General features: G+C 38.2%; 1 protein-coding gene and 2 pseudogenes across 3 annotated transcripts in view; 2 read left to right on the top strand and 1 right to left on the bottom strand.

The window, feature by feature from the left end:
• LOC311199737 (tubulin polyglutamylase TTLL13-like) overlaps nucleotides 1-16,746 on the bottom strand; it is a 336,991-nt pseudogene that overhangs the window by 168,795 nt on the left and 151,450 nt on the right. The window lies entirely within an intron of this gene.
• LOC311199707 (tubulin polyglutamylase TTLL13-like) overlaps nucleotides 1-16,746 on the top strand; it is a 146,942-nt pseudogene that overhangs the window by 46,397 nt on the left and 83,799 nt on the right. The gene's annotated exons all lie outside the window — the stretch shown is intronic.
• The window catches only part of LOC311199708 (DNA mismatch repair protein Msh3-like), a gene marked incomplete at its 5' end in the record, with an annotated part of 84,314 nt that overhangs the window by 20,680 nt on the left and 46,888 nt on the right, over nucleotides 1-16,746 (top strand). Inside the window, 3 exons of the mRNA XM_084273845.1 lie at nucleotides 3,399-3,483; nucleotides 4,076-4,185; nucleotides 14,398-14,530. Coding sequence (XP_084129971.1) covers nucleotides 3,399-3,483; nucleotides 4,076-4,185; nucleotides 14,398-14,530 — 328 coding nt within the window. The remainder of the gene's footprint in view (nucleotides 1-3,398; nucleotides 3,484-4,075; nucleotides 4,186-14,397; nucleotides 14,531-16,746) is intronic.

Genomic DNA, 16,746 nt, shown 5'->3' with positions numbered 1-16,746 from the left:
GCAGGTGGGCCCTCCTGCGTGGTGGACATTTGGAGCTTGTAGGAGTACTGAGGCTGTGTACAAGGAAAGTGGGCCAAGAGGCTGCTGACGTCTGGGTAGAGCAAGGTTGCAGGCCCACTGCTTGGGGTGAGTCCAGTGGAGAAAAAGAAGACTAATTCAAGATAAAATTGATGGGGTCTGTTTCTGTTTCTCTTAATTCTTCCTAGGTCCTCTGATTTCTGTTCTTGTTCTTGGCTTCGTATTTCTTATTTTTGTGTGTGTTTTTTTAGGTTGTTATTGGTTTAGGTGGAAGTTTCTGGATTCCTGTTGCATCACAGCTCCAGATCAGAAGTTCTATCCCTGTAGCAATAATTTGCTAATAAATTTAAAACTGGTTAATTAAATACAAAACATAGTCTGAGCTTGATGTCCTTCGCTACTTAGACTGTAGTAAGTATCTTTCTGAGAAATTGAGAGGCTTGTTTTTACTTCTTAAAGCTGAATGGGGATTTCTGCAACTCTTGTCTAAACATATAGCTTTGTTCAGTGGTTTATTCACCCTTAGAAATCTCAAAGACACAGACTCCAGAGGTCTGTAAAAGGTAATTGAGCACAGAAAATCTGCTGCTTAGTAGGCTTTCAATGCAGTGCCTTGCAGCTTTGCTGGAAAGATTGTACAGATTTGCAAAATTAAAGTTGTTGAGAACTACTGATCTGAATAACATGCATTCAATTAGGGTGGGTTACTAAGTACAAAATGATATATAATATCTTCTGTGGAGAGAATAATGAATAAAGCACAAAAGGTGCCTTTCACCTCAAGCTTCTTGGGAGGCAGAATAACCAAGATGATGCACGGGTGAGACAGAATAATCAAAGTCTGAGGATGTAGTTTACTGTCCTAAAGCAATCATATTTACCTTTTAATACTCATCATCAAGTGTGGTTCTACTCTGAAATGTCATTTCATGAGTAGGAACCTCTTCCTCATGAGTATTCCTCAGAACTGTCCTAAACCTTACTAGAGGCTTGTGTTTCTTTTTGTTTCCTCTCTTTGTTTTCCTTGACTCAGATGGCATGATCCCACCTTGCCTTGCTCATGTCAATTCTGTTCTGTGCTGTTTAAGTACTTTACAGTTGCAAACCTGTCCTTTGAAACCCGGGTCACTGTCACCTACAGAAGGAACTACTGCATTGTCATTTAGTTGATGTGATTTTGAAGGGTTGTTATTTACTGATGCAGGATATGGTTGAGAGCAGCACATTAGAATTTCTCACAAGGGGGTTGTTGACATCCTTGCTGCAAAACCGGCAGGGATGACTTAGTATTTGTTTACAGCCACCTTCTTATGCCATTTTGTCCCTAAATATCCTACAAAGAGTCTGTTCACGTTTTTATCAAGTTCTGATCCCAAGCTGAAGGAAGATGAGTGGGTGGAAGCAAAACATGTTCTGTGCAGTGACATCTGGAATTGTTGGTTGGGCATATACGGCAGTTGATCCTGGCTGTTACTCATGTGCTCTCAGCTCTCAGTTATCAGGGTTAATAGCAGGGTTGAGGAGCTCAGGTAACGCAAATACCTGGATAATACAAACCACACATAATTTATGCTGTGAGAGCAACTTTGGCACATCTAATTCTGAAAGAATAGTAAATATACTCTGCAATGGAGTAGAGTTAGTGGTCTTCAGATACCAACAGAGAGCAAGCTTGCTGTGAAACAACACAGGGTGTGAAGTGCTCTGGAGGCAAGTGAAGTGGGGAAGCACTAGAGCCAGGAAATAGGCAATCTTGAAACTCACATGTGGGTGATTGCGGGTTAATAGAAACAGCCAAAAGCATCCTTTCCATTTTCAGCCATGGTTCCTACACTGCTGGCTTTTAGAGACTACAGGCAAACTGAAATGCAGTAAATGGGGAAACTGCAGTTTAGCCAAGTCCCAGATACAGAAGAGGTGCTTTGGAAAGAGTGGGTAGGATATGTTGCAGATCATAAGGATAAATCATTCCTATTTAATGTTTGCAAGCGTCAGCAGTTGAAGATAATAAAAGGAAGTATTGTTTTGTTGCTTATAGTTTTGTATACTTTGAAGACTTGCTGCTTCTTTTGCCTCCAAGGTTTTGTTTTGCTGGTCAGCTTTGTTGGTTGCTGGGATAGCATACTAAATCAGAATAATTATGACAATGGGTGCAGTTCAGAGTCAAGCTTACTTCCAAACCGTCACTGAAATTCTTTAGGGCATCAGTTAAAGGGGCTGCTGCCACCTTTTTTTTGGTTGTGTGTGGAAAATACTTCTCCTATGACTCATTATTTAGGAAATATGCTAGTAGGCCCCAACGCCTGCATACAACATAAATATATAAGATTAGTCTCTGAATATTTCATGTTTCTGAAAGTTTTTTTACAATTTTTGTTTTTAATATAGCAATAATGCAGCTGTGTATGCCTAAAACAAAAGTTTGAGCATTTGAGTGCTTTCCCAGAGTGATTAAAATTGAATGCAGTGAAAAAAAACTTGTGAAAAGTCAAGAAAGCAGTTTTAAATTGTACCTAGCAAGTAATTCTCTTTAGTCTAAGACAATAAAGAGTGTCCTAGATTTTGTGCAAAGGGCAGTCAGCAGTATGATTAACCTAGACAATCACGACTTGATTTGTCAGAAGCATTTAGTGAGGATCTTGCACTTTGTGGTCCCGGCTACCACATGTGTATGTCTGACTCTGGAATAATTTTCCTATCTAATATGACCACACATACAATACAATACAATTATTTTATTAATGTTTGTTCTAAGCCAACACAACCTTTGGGTTGGTCTCATCTGTTCTGTTAGGGAGTGTGAACAAGTCGGGTAATTTCAGTCATAGTTATTTCAGATTAAAAATAAAGTAGTTTAAATATGTTTTAGTTTTCCTAAGTAATTGTACTAACGCCAATTTAAATTTGTAGTAGTAGTGAAAAGTAAGAATATGTCTTTTGATACACTGTTTTGATGATGTGTTTAAAGTCTGTTCTACTCTTGAAATATTCTTAGTCCTATCCCTGACCTTCATCTTACAGTAACAGAACACTAACAAAAACAAGTACTTTTTCAGTTTCATCATAGACTGAAGAAGGGGCACTTCTTTAACCAGTTAGTGCATTAGGATTAGATAATAGGAGAGTAGGATTTTCTTCTGGGCTGTGTCAGAGTCATTGTAGGAAACTGGGAATTGAGTCATAAATCTTGTTTTCCTAAACAGTAAATTAAACTAAGTTGTAAGTATTCAGTTCTTTTATTTATTTGAATAGATTTTAATGTCTTGATTACTTTTTATTTTGGATAACGAATGAATTCTCTAATGTGAGAAACTTGACAGTGTTTTTACCATTATGTCTATGCCTTAATTTAAAATATAACATGAAATTCCTCTCCCCAGCAATTTCAAACGCCTGTCAAGTGAAACTGAATACATGACAATTAATGGGACAACAATGAAAAATCTTGAAATTTTACAGAATCAGGTAAGGACAGCTGACATTTAAAAACATTTTTTTTTCTTTTTTTAAGAAATGCTGAGATCTTCATAGTTGCTTGACATGTTGTTGCCAATGAAGTTAGTTTCCAAATATCACACAGGTTTAAATTCTTCTGTATGGGATTGAACTGAAGGAGGAGGAGTACATTTTCAGAGGCATAAACGAAAGTTAATCTGTGCTGGCTGTTAGTATGAATTAGGAACCTTATTGCACTTTCACTAGCGAAGAACTTTCCTAAAGTTTGAGTTCTTGAGCAACTGCAGACAAGTCATAGGACTGTAGTAGGGTTTGTTTTTCTTTTGTGCTACTGCACCGACCTTTATCTGCAGACTTAATTTAACATGTGTAAATTATTCCAGTCGTTTTCTAAAAAAAATTTCTGTCTAAAGGAAAAACATACTTAAGTATCTTACGATTGCTGGAGGTACTTTATGTAAGGCATTGTTGGTGAACAAGATCTGTAAACATACAGTTGCTCTGTCTTAAAGCCTAAACAGAATGTTTAAGGAGTATAGTTAAGATCTTTAAGTAACTGATTATTCAGTTAAAAGTAATGGTGCTTTTTTTACTGTTTTAGACTGATATGAAAACAAAAGGAAGCCTACTCTGGGTCTTGGATCATACTAAAACTTCCTTTGGACGTCGAAGATTGAAGAAATGGGTAACCCAGCCCCTCATTAAATCCAGGTGAGATAGTTCTTTACTGTAGGCTAAATTTGTGTTTATTTTTTCCTAAAGATTTGAGGTCCATGGTAGAGTTTAAACAGGAAATTATATGATAGAAGATGTGGATGTTATATATAGATTGGAAAGAGTTAAACCACTGTTTGGGCGCCGGGCATCTAAGTAGTTCAAACCAGTAGGTTTGGAGCAAGTTAGAGATTTCTATGCAGAAATCAGAATGAGTACTGTTGTGTTTCAGTATCCTTTTTCAGACCATGGATGAGGATTGCCTGCTATTGGAGGATGTTTTATTCCAAAATATGCCAGTTAGTGTTTGATGTCTTTCTTGCTTCACAAGTATTTGCATCGTTAATGTATTTGATTTGCTCTAAATTAGCGGTGGATATTTCTGTTAGCCCTGTATACAATATGTTGCATATGAAAGTATTTCTTTTTATTAGTTCTGAATATTAGTTCTGATATACTATATATATTGTATTTCTTTTCATTAGTTCTGATCACTCTTGTATATTGAGCTATGCTTTATTAATTAGCGCTTCAGAAATGCTTTATTTTATAATGTTGTCATGCTCATGCTTGGTCTTAGTTGTCTCCTGAAATGAAATCCACTTTTTCTGATTTTATTTTGCAGGCTTTATTGGAGTGTTTTACTTGAATATGTAGTAAATAGCAGTATTGAGTCCATGGAAAGCTTGTTGACTACATTTAAAGTTTTTTGGATTTGTTCCTTGGAATGTGTGTTCTGTGATGGTTGTCAATGTAGATTTTACTTGTCACTTCAGCTATAGCATAGAGAAAATCTTTTTGGTTTGTTTGCCTAAAATAATTTTTTTACTGTTTTACTTTTAAAAATATATTGAACTGCTCTAGCTTTTATTAAATTCTAACAGTTCTAATTAGGTGTACCAATATTTTTGCACCTTGCTGTTGTTGGTAATACACAAAAGTTTCTATGGAACCAACTTTTTTTCCTTGACAGAATTTTTAATATGTTTATGTACTATATGCTGAAGCATCTCTGCTTAATTTTCTTATTAGCCTTTTTGTAAGGATCTTTTCTCAATAGTGAAAGAAAAGCTCATAGCTATTTTTTCCTTCCTATTTGATTGATTTGTAATATTAGAGAACATTTCCATTTGTAGGAGCATTACTTGCCCCGCTTTTTAAACTGTTTCACTCTGCAGCTTCTGGCAGAGATTAAAAACGTTGATTTCAGTATGCTATTTTTAAAAAAAGATAAATTCTTGTGATAGTAGCTTTTATATATTTCACCCACTCCAAAAAGGCTTTTTATGTAACTATCCTAAAATACTATTAGATTCTGTGGAAGTTGGTTAAGTGCCTGGTGTTCTCCTTGAAAGCATTTAGATAGATTTGCTGGGCCACTTTACAGGAATGAATTGAAATAAATTGGTTTCTGTTTTTTCCCTACCCTCTACGACCTTTTGGGAATTGCTGGTAAAACTGTCGGCGGGGGGAGCCAGAGCACAGGCTCTGGTGTGGTGTGTGGCAGCACTGAGTTGAGTGTCTCTGAGCTTGCAGCAGGTGAAATACCAGTCAACAGTAAAATAGAGCCCTTACGTGGACGCAGAGGACAGAAATCTGCTTGGGACTTCAGGCCTTCTCAGTAAACAGCTAAATTTGCTGGTTAAGAAAGAAGCAATTCTTCCTTGTTTCAGTGCAGAACCAGCTTTACAAATTTGCAGTTTTGGTTTCTTCTCTTTCTCTGCTCTTTGCTCCTTCAAAGCTGCGACAGGGGAGGTTTTGGATGGGTCCTAGGAAGAGGTTCCTTACTGAGAGGGGGGTCAGGCACTGGAACAGGCTCCCCAGGGAAGGGGTCACACCTCTGAGCTGGACTGAGGTCAAGAAGCTTCTGGACGATGCATTCAGTCCCATGCTCTGACTTGGCTGGGCCTGTGTGGAGCCAGGAGTTGGACTCACTGATGCTTATGGGTCCCTTCCGACTCCGGAGATTCTAGGATTCCATAATTCTGCAGATTGCTACTTCCCCTTTCTAGCCTTGTTTCTCAGTATGGAAGGAAGCTCTGTGGTTGTAGGGGACACTGCTCCCTCCTTGAAGCTAAAAAAGCTATTTTGTTTCTGCGTATTTCTCCCTTTCTGACTTTGTTGTAATTTCATGTACTCAGTGCATCAGACATTCAGCAATATTGTTTCCATTAATGCACACAAATGCTCTCAGAGAACAGTCTGTAATTGTAATTCACCTGTGCCTCCCGGAGTGACATTTTCAGAGGAAGTAGGGTTTCTGTGCTGCGTCTTTTCTAGTCAGTGGGCAGATGCATTTCCCTTAGTGTATCAGAAAGTGAGAGGATTAATTGCATACTGCTTTATGCCTTATAGTTGAAAATCACTAGGGATGATGATTAAATTTCCAGGGGAGAAACTATACACTAGACTGAATAAAGGTGGAATGTGTACAGACAGCTCATTTGGGCAATCCTGAAGTTGTCTGTTAGACCATCAGTGATCAGTACCTTGGCTTAATCAAGGAAGTTCTAATGTCCTCACTTACTCACCTAGGTATACAATGATGAGATAAGAATGTGTGAATCATTGAAGACTGAACTTTTTAGGAGGAATCAGGAAAGTCATCGTTTTTTGAAGGAGTCTGCTGATTTGAGTTCCATCTTTGTGGATTACAGACCCCTTATCTTGCCTTGCTCATCTTGCCTTTTAAATGTTCAATTCCATCAAGTACCTTTCTTGCTTAATTTCTGTAGGGGGAGCAGGAAGAAAAGGAAATAGAAAGCTGAGTTGGTTGGAACATCTTTGACTGAAAAACATGCTCTTAGTTTGTGAGTTATGAAAGTATCTAATACAAAATTTTAAAAGCTGGAAGTGATGTTTCTTGTGTGTGTGATGCGAATATAGTAGTTTGCACAGTGCTCTCTCTTTGGGATGATAGCTGCTGTTTTATGAAGTAAATTTGTATTTTTTTCATACTCTGTTAACTCTCTTAGGGTTTTTTTGTATGTTATGTATGATATGCAGAAGCTAACGTAATGAGGTTAATTATAAGATTAGGGATAGCAGAATGCCCTAAACATAGAGTTCAGCGGTCATGCAACTTACAACGTGGGAAACTTTCTTTTTTGGGGACAACAGGCCTTGTTAGTGTGTGCTGAAATAGGACAAACACCCATTCTCTTGCCTGCACACATGACTTCACATCTGTGTTTTGAGGATACACGTGTCAGTTCTGGTGTAGCACAAGCCACAGAACATGCTTAGTGTCCTGGACTAAATGTAGAGCAAAAAACTAAACGCCTCTAATGTAAGTCAGTGTGCCATGGGAAAAGAGTGGTTGTCAAAGGTTTCATCAATGTCTTGGTCCTCTGCAGTAACAGAGATGTAGTGAGATAAAAGTGGCAATACCCACCTCACCTGGAGGTCCAGTGTCCCTGCTTTCTGTGCAGACCCTGAGGTAGTGGCAAGGTGTAGCCAGCACGAGGGTCAGTGTTTTCTCAGTATTCCCAATACACCTCCATGTCAAACACTCTGATGCTGCCACTGGTGCTGAGTTCATGGAAAATGAAAAAGTCTAAATTCTTCCAGACCATTAGTAGAAGTCCAGAAGCATGGAACTAATTAGTTAAAAAGTATTCTAGACCACATCAAATACATGGTGATGAAACCTCTTTTTGTGTGCTGCAAGGGGCATCAGCAGATCACTTAAAACCTTGTTAGGATGAGCTCACATTTTTGTCCCCAAATTCACCCCAAGGTATTTCAGCTTTTTACTGTGATGTAGTTCATGATCTTGTCTCCACAGCACACTGTTTACCAGTAGTAAATATGGGTTAGAATGGTTAGAACTAGTTCCTTGCTTGTTATTTATTTGTAGTCAAATTATAATAATTTATCTTTTTCTAGTTAAAGCTGATGTTTAAATCTCAAGGAAGGGCAAAATTTTTGTGTATTCAGAGAGTTGCCAGAAATATTTTAACCTTTGCTTTGTGCTAGGGAAATGAAGTATCTCAAAAATAAGTTTTCCATTTTTCTCGCTGTTACTCCAGTAGCTTTGTTGTACCCCAGTTCTTCCACTGTAGAATGACATCATGCTTTTATTGAGGCTGACACAAAGTTTTGTAAGATAATACCAATAATTTCTATTAGCTTGACTATACTTTGCCTGCAAGAGCACAGAACGACTGTAGCTTTGGCAGATTTAGAACTGCACAGTTCAGAACTGCAGATGCTTCCTTATCTACTATTAAAGAAGAGAAAGAGTGTAAATTGGTATTACCAATGCAATGTCACCTTTATTTGGAGATGTGCTGCAGCACTGGAAAGAAGAGCATCCCTTTATAGTGATGTTGGCAACATGTCTTTCCGAATATGAAACCAGCTTGTTCTAAATCCTCTTAACTTTGAATGTATTGAGTGCTGTTTTATTTATACTTCTGTGCACAAAGTACCATCCTAAAGGAAAGGCTTTGAAGTTTGACCTTGTCCCATAATTAAGAGACCTAGGCAGTAAAACAAACTACCTAAAGGTCTTTAAAGAAACCCATCTTAATTCAGAGTTAAACTGGTTTCCTTTAGCCATCATCATCACCCAGAGTTGGATTAGAATCTTTCTTTGCAGCAGTGATTTAGGGATAAATTCCAACCATCCCACATCAGAATTTCACAGGCTAAATTTTCCTCCTAACAATAAAGATTTTATAGCATCACTGCCAATACAAAATGCACAAATGCAGGTTACAGCATATGCCTGAGATCTCAAAATTGTTGTAGTGAAGAAAAAGACTGCAGCATCATCACATGTACTCATTCATTTCTGCTAGCTCTGTTGTGGCACCACTGAATGCTCTGTCTAACTCCTTATAAATGTAGTAATCAGGAATTCATTCATGTTGGCTAAAGTATCTAACAGTTCCCTTTTTTGTCACCAGTAGCTGAAATACATTGTGTGTGAGCATAAACAAAAGTGTTTGATTACCATTTGCATATTTTACACAATCTCTTAAACAGATGTGAAGACAAAGTTTATATTACTTGTATATTGCTGTTAAGTATTTGAGATCCATCAGGAATATTGTCTTCTCCTGGCTGCGTGTTTATTTAGGGAAATGCTTAGCCTCCCTGGAGGAGTGTAAGACAATAGGAGGTTTGAGACTAAATTACTCTTTCTCCTGTGTATAGAAAAAAAAAGTGAACAAGTCCAGAAGGTTGCTAAGGTTTTTTTAGGTTTCACTTAAATGTCACTGCCGTAATTATGATATAATTACCCATTTGTACTCTTTCTTTGTTGTTAATACATAAAATTACAGTGGCCACCACAGAAATTAACAATTCTGGATTTATCCCATAAAGTTGCCCAGATTCTAACGTTGCCACTTAGGTAAAAAAGCCAGAGATCGAGTGTATTTTTGTGTGATTGTTGTTTAGAAAGACATACGTACTTTTTTATGGATTGTAGAGTGGTAATTCTGCCATGGCTTTGGGTTTTGATGACATTAATTGCTTGTTATGTAAAACAGTGATCTGAAGCAGAAAACACTCTGTACTCTTTTACATGGTCTTTAACTTGATCGGCTCATGAAGTCTTCGTAAACTGTGTTCAGAAGGAAGATGAAAAAAGTGTAAGTGAGACAAAATATAAAGCAGCAGAAATTGTGATAGCATTCACCTTGTACTGTGCTTAGGTAAATGCTTCATGCATTTCTCTTAGGTAAGCAGCCACTATCAGAGCAGAGTGGGAGCAGAGCAAGCACTCTCCCAGTTTCCAGCAATTTGCAGTTCAGAGACTTCCTCAGGCACAGTTGATACCCCTGTGAATCTTGCATTTGCTCGATGGTTAAGTAATACATTTTCTTCCTTTGAAATTCTGCAGTTAGACAGGGGGCTGCTAGGCTTTGATTTAGATAATGTATCTGAGGGAAAGCAATGTTTGTTGTTTCATACCTTCCATTATATTTTTTCAGCTGTTGAATTCTGGTGACTGGTAGTTTTGCTTATTGCTGTGGTTTCTAAACACATTTAGTACATTTTATACATTCACTGTATACTTGAACCTATGTACTACCATAATCAGTGAACTTGTGCTTCACACATTTATCTTAAGCTAAGAGATTTCTGATCAATTTGTATTTATTTACCTTGTATAAAAGACTTTATATGACTGACAATTTTCTGCAGTTCCTATACAGTAATGTTATGAGTTTCCCCCTGCTTTAATTAAAATGATATCACATCTAAAAATGTTTTGCTTCACTGTGTGAGAGGCGAACGTATCTTTTAGCATGCCAGCAAACAGCTGTCCTGTTTATATTGTTAAGATGTTCAGATGATAATTCAGTACAGTGCATTCGTATCTGCAGCCTTCAGCTTTGTTAAAATAACTTTCAGTTCAGGATTCAAATGTTTTTGTGTTTGCTAGTATTCTGTATTGTTCACCTCTGGCAGTAGAACAATACAAAGGGGTATCTCAATTTCAAGTAGTTCTTTTAAGTGACTAGAATAAAAAAATTCTGCATTTAGATTGTGTTATGTTTAAATACATTACAGAGTGATTTTTAGTATTGTATTAATGATGCTATTCTGAGGTGGAGGGTGCAGCAGAAGTAAGTGTATTGCTTTTAGTCAACTGACTTATGTTACATTATTTCACAGAAGATTGTTTGGAAAGTTGGATAGAGCTCAGGTTGCTGACATGGTTTATACAGATGGGAAAGAATAGTCCAATATCACACCTAAATAGAGAATGAAGTAATAGCCAGTTTATAAAATGTGAGAAGGGTTCTTAGCATAAGCTGCTGAGTTTTGTTGTAGAATCCTAGATTCAGATTTTCTACTGATGGAACATTTTTCCAGACCATGAGAGATTAGAAACCCCGAACCATACATCAGATGTGTTGAATAACTGTGCAGCATAGAACAAACGTCTTCTGAGGTGGTTTAACAAAGATCAGTAAAATATAGTGGTGTTCAACAAAATGTTTATTAGCTTAAGTATAAATAGTTAACGTTTAAAAGCATACTTTGGAATTAGTCATCTGGCTGTTTTTATAATTTCTTTTCCCTGTCTTTCCTTCCTGTTACACGTGTAGCTTTACATAACTCTTCACTATACTTTCTGGCTTTTGAAATAGAAAACCTGGTATGTTTTGTTTACAGGTGGAAAAAATGGGTCATTTGATACTGGATACCGTTTTCCTGACCCTTTCTTATTTGTAGGATTAAAGCAGAAAAACTGTATGGATGCTTAGTTTTAGATTGCTGGGGCTGCAGTAACATGGCCATATGTGAGGATGATTAAAGTGGAGATTAAGCTTTGAAGGGAGGAGGGTTTTTTTAATATCTGCAGCTATTTTACATATTACTGTTGGTCACAGATAAAATCATGCTGTTCAAATTAAGTGACAATGTTCTAGAACAGAATTATTTTGTTTACACGTGCTTTTTATAACAAAAGCACAGATTATTTTCTTTTTTAAGGTACACATGTGTATAATTTAACAGTTCACTACTCCTTCACACAGAGGAGCATTCCAGGGTCTTCAGTACAGTGAATTTTAATATTTCTCCATGAAAATGTAGTTGTGGCTGATGATAGTGACCTTTCAGAATTTCAGTGTAAACATTTGCTAGCTTCAAAGCTGCCTACTCGGGGTATTTTATTACTTCCTCACTGATATTAACACTTCTCAATTTCCTTTCCATTACCCAGTTGTAAAGCACCTCACTAATTGATGCGCAAAGCTTAAATCTCTGCTGTCTTGGATACTCTGTATGGATGCCAACAGTCTGCTCTTTGGTTATTTGGTTGCATAACTTAGTAACCCTGCCACTCTATACCAGATACGTGATTGTGGCTCTTAAGGATGGGATTTAAAGCTCAAATGTGTTCTGTGCTGTAAACAGCCCCTCTGAGAGCAGTTGCACTGACAGTAGCCGCCGTCTGCTGCTGCTGCTGCTTCCAAGTTGCCTGCCTGCCCAGAGGAGTGGGAAGAGTTTTCAGTTTTGTGTATTTTGCTGGAAGGGTGGAATGGTGATGGGGAGGAAGGTATTCCTGTGACCTGCAACAGGGCTGCTAAGCAGAGCCTACAAAGCCTGACATTTCAGTCCTTCAAAATACTGGAATATTTCGGTGGTTATGATATGATTGGAGAGGCTGTGGTCCAGCTCAGAGATAACTGATGGAGTTCTGTAGTCAGTGCCCAGGGTCAAGTGAGCATAAAGTCTGTCCCCAGTTCACATAGTGGCTATGAAGGAGTGCATCCACCTGTGCTCCAGGTAGATGATGGCAGGTGGGGCACTGCAAACCCTGGTGATGTACAGCAAGGCTGCTCTGGGATTAAAGCACACCATTTGTAGTTTCACTGGTTTTATTGTTTTAGTGTAAAGCAGCAGGTCACTGAAAAAATCCTGGCACTTAAATGCTGTAAGATTTATTTGTATCCCAGGGCACATCCAGTCATGATGGCATGTAATAAAATTTCCAGGACTCAGATTTAGCTGTCTTCAGGGCCAGAGGCCTCTGACTGCTGGTCTGTTGTAATGCCTGCAACCTGTGGAGCTGCCTAATTTTATTGTTTTTCTCATGGATAGTATTTGTTAGCAGGTACAATGAAAAGTGGCGAGTCAGTTCTGCAGTAAAAGTCAGGGACAAGAGCAGCAGCCTCCCCCAAAACCTTACATTTTGATTGCATCCTTTCTTTTTATCCTTCTGTGCTTCCTGAGCTCTAAGCATCTCGCTGGTCCATGAGAACCGACGTGGGCTGGGCTGTATTTGCCTTGCACACACTTGGCTGCTGTATGAAGTGTCTGTATCAGAAGACAGCTTTGTTCTTAACCTGCAAGGGTGGACAGGCACACACAGAACAGCCTGGGGAATTTCTGAACTTTCTTGTCTCAGGAGGAGAATGTTGTGATAAGGCTTAGTTGTCATTCTGGAAGAGACTGCAAGGGTTTTAAAATAAGCACTGGGACGTCTTGAGGATTTTTAGAGTGTCGTGGAACATGATGTTTCAGATTTAGCCTTACTTGCCGGAAACTTTCCCAACGCCAGCTGAAGCCTTCCAGCGCGCTTGTACCCACAGAGCAGATGTTTTTGTGGTGAAACCTCAGCAGTCTGAGCACAACTTTCACCTAGTCGACTCAGTTTTGTAGCGCACACAAACTCTGCACCTTAGAGATAAAGCCTGAAGGTGGAAAAGCTGCATTCAGAGGGATGGTGCTATTCAGCTTTGACATGTCTGTTTCAGTGCTGTCCCTCAGCCAGCTAGCTACCTTTCGCTCTGTTTCCTTTGGGCTGCATGAACTGACAGTGCTTTGGCTCACCAGCTCCCAAAGATAAACTCTTAACCTGTATGTTTTGGAAGCACCCCTGTAATCCTAATCTCAGTCTTTGCCTAGAAGGTAGCAAGGAGGCAATTTGGTTGCACAAAAAAGCAGAAATGGGAGTTAAGCTTAGGTCTGCAAACTACAGCCAGTTCATGGACCTGGTAGAAATTTTAGCTGTGCCATTAGCATCAGTGTGGATACAGGTGAATCTTGGCAGTAAGTTGTCCATTTTAAAAGCTCTTTTCCAATAATGGCTGCAAGAATATGATTGTAAGGGAGGTGCAAAGAACTACAGAATTGTTTCTGTGCATAAGAAGTATTTCCTCACTGTTACACGTAAGTCCTGAAATGTGGAGATTTGATGTTACAGATTTTGGAAGTTAAAAAAAAAAAAGGCAGCCAAAACCCCAACATGGTTCTGATTCATGTTATTGCCAGTTGCTGGTCAGGATAAAAAACCAGGCAAAATGATAACTAATATTTATACCCTTTTGGAATAAAGTATACTTTATAGAGTTCAAGCCTAATCTCCCCCCGTCTGTCCCGCCCCCCAGCCTCCCTCTCGCCCCTGGAACTTACTTGCAAATTTAAGGTTAAGTATTCAAGATTCAGTGCTGCTCATACTGTGTACCACTAGAAGAACATGAAATTTATGTTTGGTTGTTTGAGCCAAAGGAAGGCTTAATAAGCTTCTATGTAAGGTTTTTCTTGCATCTGAAATGAAAGTCTGAATTTCTCAGCATTTATTAATTCTTGCCTACTATGTGCCCTTAGTCAAAGTTTTTAAAAAAACACAATGCAGCAAAACCTAAACAAACTAGAGGAGAAAGTTCACTAGTTCTGTGGCTGCCTGTCAGAGGAACAGAGTTTTGCTTTATTGATCTTATGATTATTCTTTTACAGTGAAATAAACGCCCGGCTTGATGCTGTGTCTGAAATTCTACAGTCAGAATCCACTGTATTTGGTCAGATTCGAAATCTTCTTTGTAAGCTGCCAGATATAGAGAGAGGCCTCTGCAGTGTTTTTCATAAAAAGGTATACCCGTAATTATCCTAATTCATTGTTTTCTAAATAGCATTATTCTGTCTTAATATACTTCCATAGGTTTTCCTGTTTGTTTAACAGTATTCTTAGTAAGACTGAGGCTGACATCCTAAAGGGATGCAAGTTATAAAAATTATTTTTGTCTTATGGTAGAACCTTATTTTGTATCAGTGATACGCTGGTAGAAGAAATGTCTTGAGTAGAAATCTAGAATACATATACTGTATTGCTAATGCTAACAGGAAAAACATCTATGATACTTATGATTTAGTGGCTGGATTCAATGAGATGGGATGGTGTAATAGGTCTTTGTGCCATAAATTACTTCCCTTTACAGAACGCAACACATTGTTTTATACTTATCTAAAATCACACTTGCAAGTGAAACCACTTGGCTGTAGCTAGCTATTTTCAAATGAATGTTAATTTGTTTATGAATTCTGTAATTTGCATCTCAGTTGCACATTTTAATAAGAATTACTTGTAATGAGACACTGACAATTCTTAGTTGAAGCAGATTAATGTGCTAATAGCACCTGTGCAGTACTTCATGTTCTTTCATTTCACTGCTGTATAGAAGGGTTTTGACAGTTTGTTTTAGATGAAGGAATAGGTGGGTAGAAAGAGAACAGAGTTGTAATTTCTTTGAATGGTTCAGCACAAAGGTTTCCTCTTTGAAAATCTGAAATTCTGTTCTGGAATAATTTTTAAAGCCCTAATGTGTTGCAGCAGAAAGACTTGTGTATTTCAATGAATGGATACAGAGATCCAGCTGTAATGGTATTTGAAAGGGCTGAGTCCACCAACTTCCTCAGCCTCTAAAGTGTGCTGTATCCACATGATATAATTGTTCGTTCAAAACAACTGTCCAGGAATTGGAAAATTTACTTTTTAATGGTTTAACTAATTTCAGGTTGAGTGATACCTAAGAAGGTTTGTAGGGATACATCTGTGTCTCACAACATCCTGGCAAATCTCTACTGCTATTCTGTGCTTCCCTTTTTTTCTGGCCCCTTTTTTTTCAGTATTATTTTGTACCTGTGTCCCCTTCTATTTCAAAGCCTGATTGCCCTTCTCTGCTTTAAAGCCACTATTTAGGTGGAACCATTCAGAGCCCCTGTATTTTCATAGGATTTTTGGAATGAGGTGACTGTAGTTTATTTTAACAACAGCCACTGTAGCAAGAAGTTACATGTTTAGTGATTCAGATGGTGGAAAGACGTTGTGGGTGAGAAGTGCACCAGCAAGACTATGAAGAAGGGTAAATGGGGTGGGGGGAGCTCCAAGCACACTCTTCCTTTGATGAGTTTGCTTCACTTGGTAAAAGTCTAGTTTGTCATTCATTGCAGAACACTGTGGAGAGTGCCCAGAGGACTGAAGATCTTTAGGAGTTTGAGGAGATGACAGTGTCCCTGAAAAACTGTGTCTGTTTTGAATAAAGAATCAAAAGCAAACTTGGGGAAACAGATTCCATAGTCTAGACAGACAGTGAATACGGAGCCTGAAGAAAGGTCCCTGCAAAACAGATACATATTCAAGAACACAGAGTTACTGGTTTTCATGATTTTTTTTTGGAGTATCCATTAAACTCTGCCATTTAATCTCCCACTAGGAGCCTTTCCAGTTCTGTTAATTCCAGATGTCCATCTTTCACATGCTCAAAATAAGGTTCCCTGCAATTTATTCCCACTAAGGATTCCAAAACTCCCAGTGAAATGTGTTGATGGCTTAACCAAGGAAATATGCTGTAATACAGGCTTGTTAATTCAATGTCAACTGCAGGAAAAATAGGTGAATGTGACAAATATTTAATCCTTCAGGTCCTTTTGATGATCTTAAAGGTTTTTTCAACCTTGTGATTCTGTGATTTAGATTTCAATGACATTAGAATTTGAGGAGGAATGTTTCATGAAAGGAGACCTCAGCACTGTACAGAGGTGGCTGGATTATCTCAGATGTTCCAAACATCTTTCATTCAGGTCAGCCACTGCAGGTATTTTGTCATGGACTGCACGTTGCACTAGTAACCTCTAGAGGAGACAGGAAAAAACAGAAGGCCAAAAATTGCTTTGGTTTGGAACTGACTTTGCAAGGCAAAGCATTTTTATTGGAGGTCTTTGAGTAAATAGCATCATTGTATATTTTCCTTTTTTAAAGTCTGCTAATGATTCTCATCTGGTAGTATCATTCAAATTGGCAGTTGTTAA

Source organism: Gallinula chloropus, assembly GCF_964237585.1.
Source record: "Gallinula chloropus genome assembly, chromosome: 21".
NCBI classification, from domain to species: domain Eukaryota; kingdom Metazoa; phylum Chordata; class Aves; order Gruiformes; family Rallidae; genus Gallinula; species Gallinula chloropus.
The sequence above is the reverse complement of the archived record's forward strand: the minus strand, read 5'-3'. Positions and strand labels throughout refer to the sequence as shown.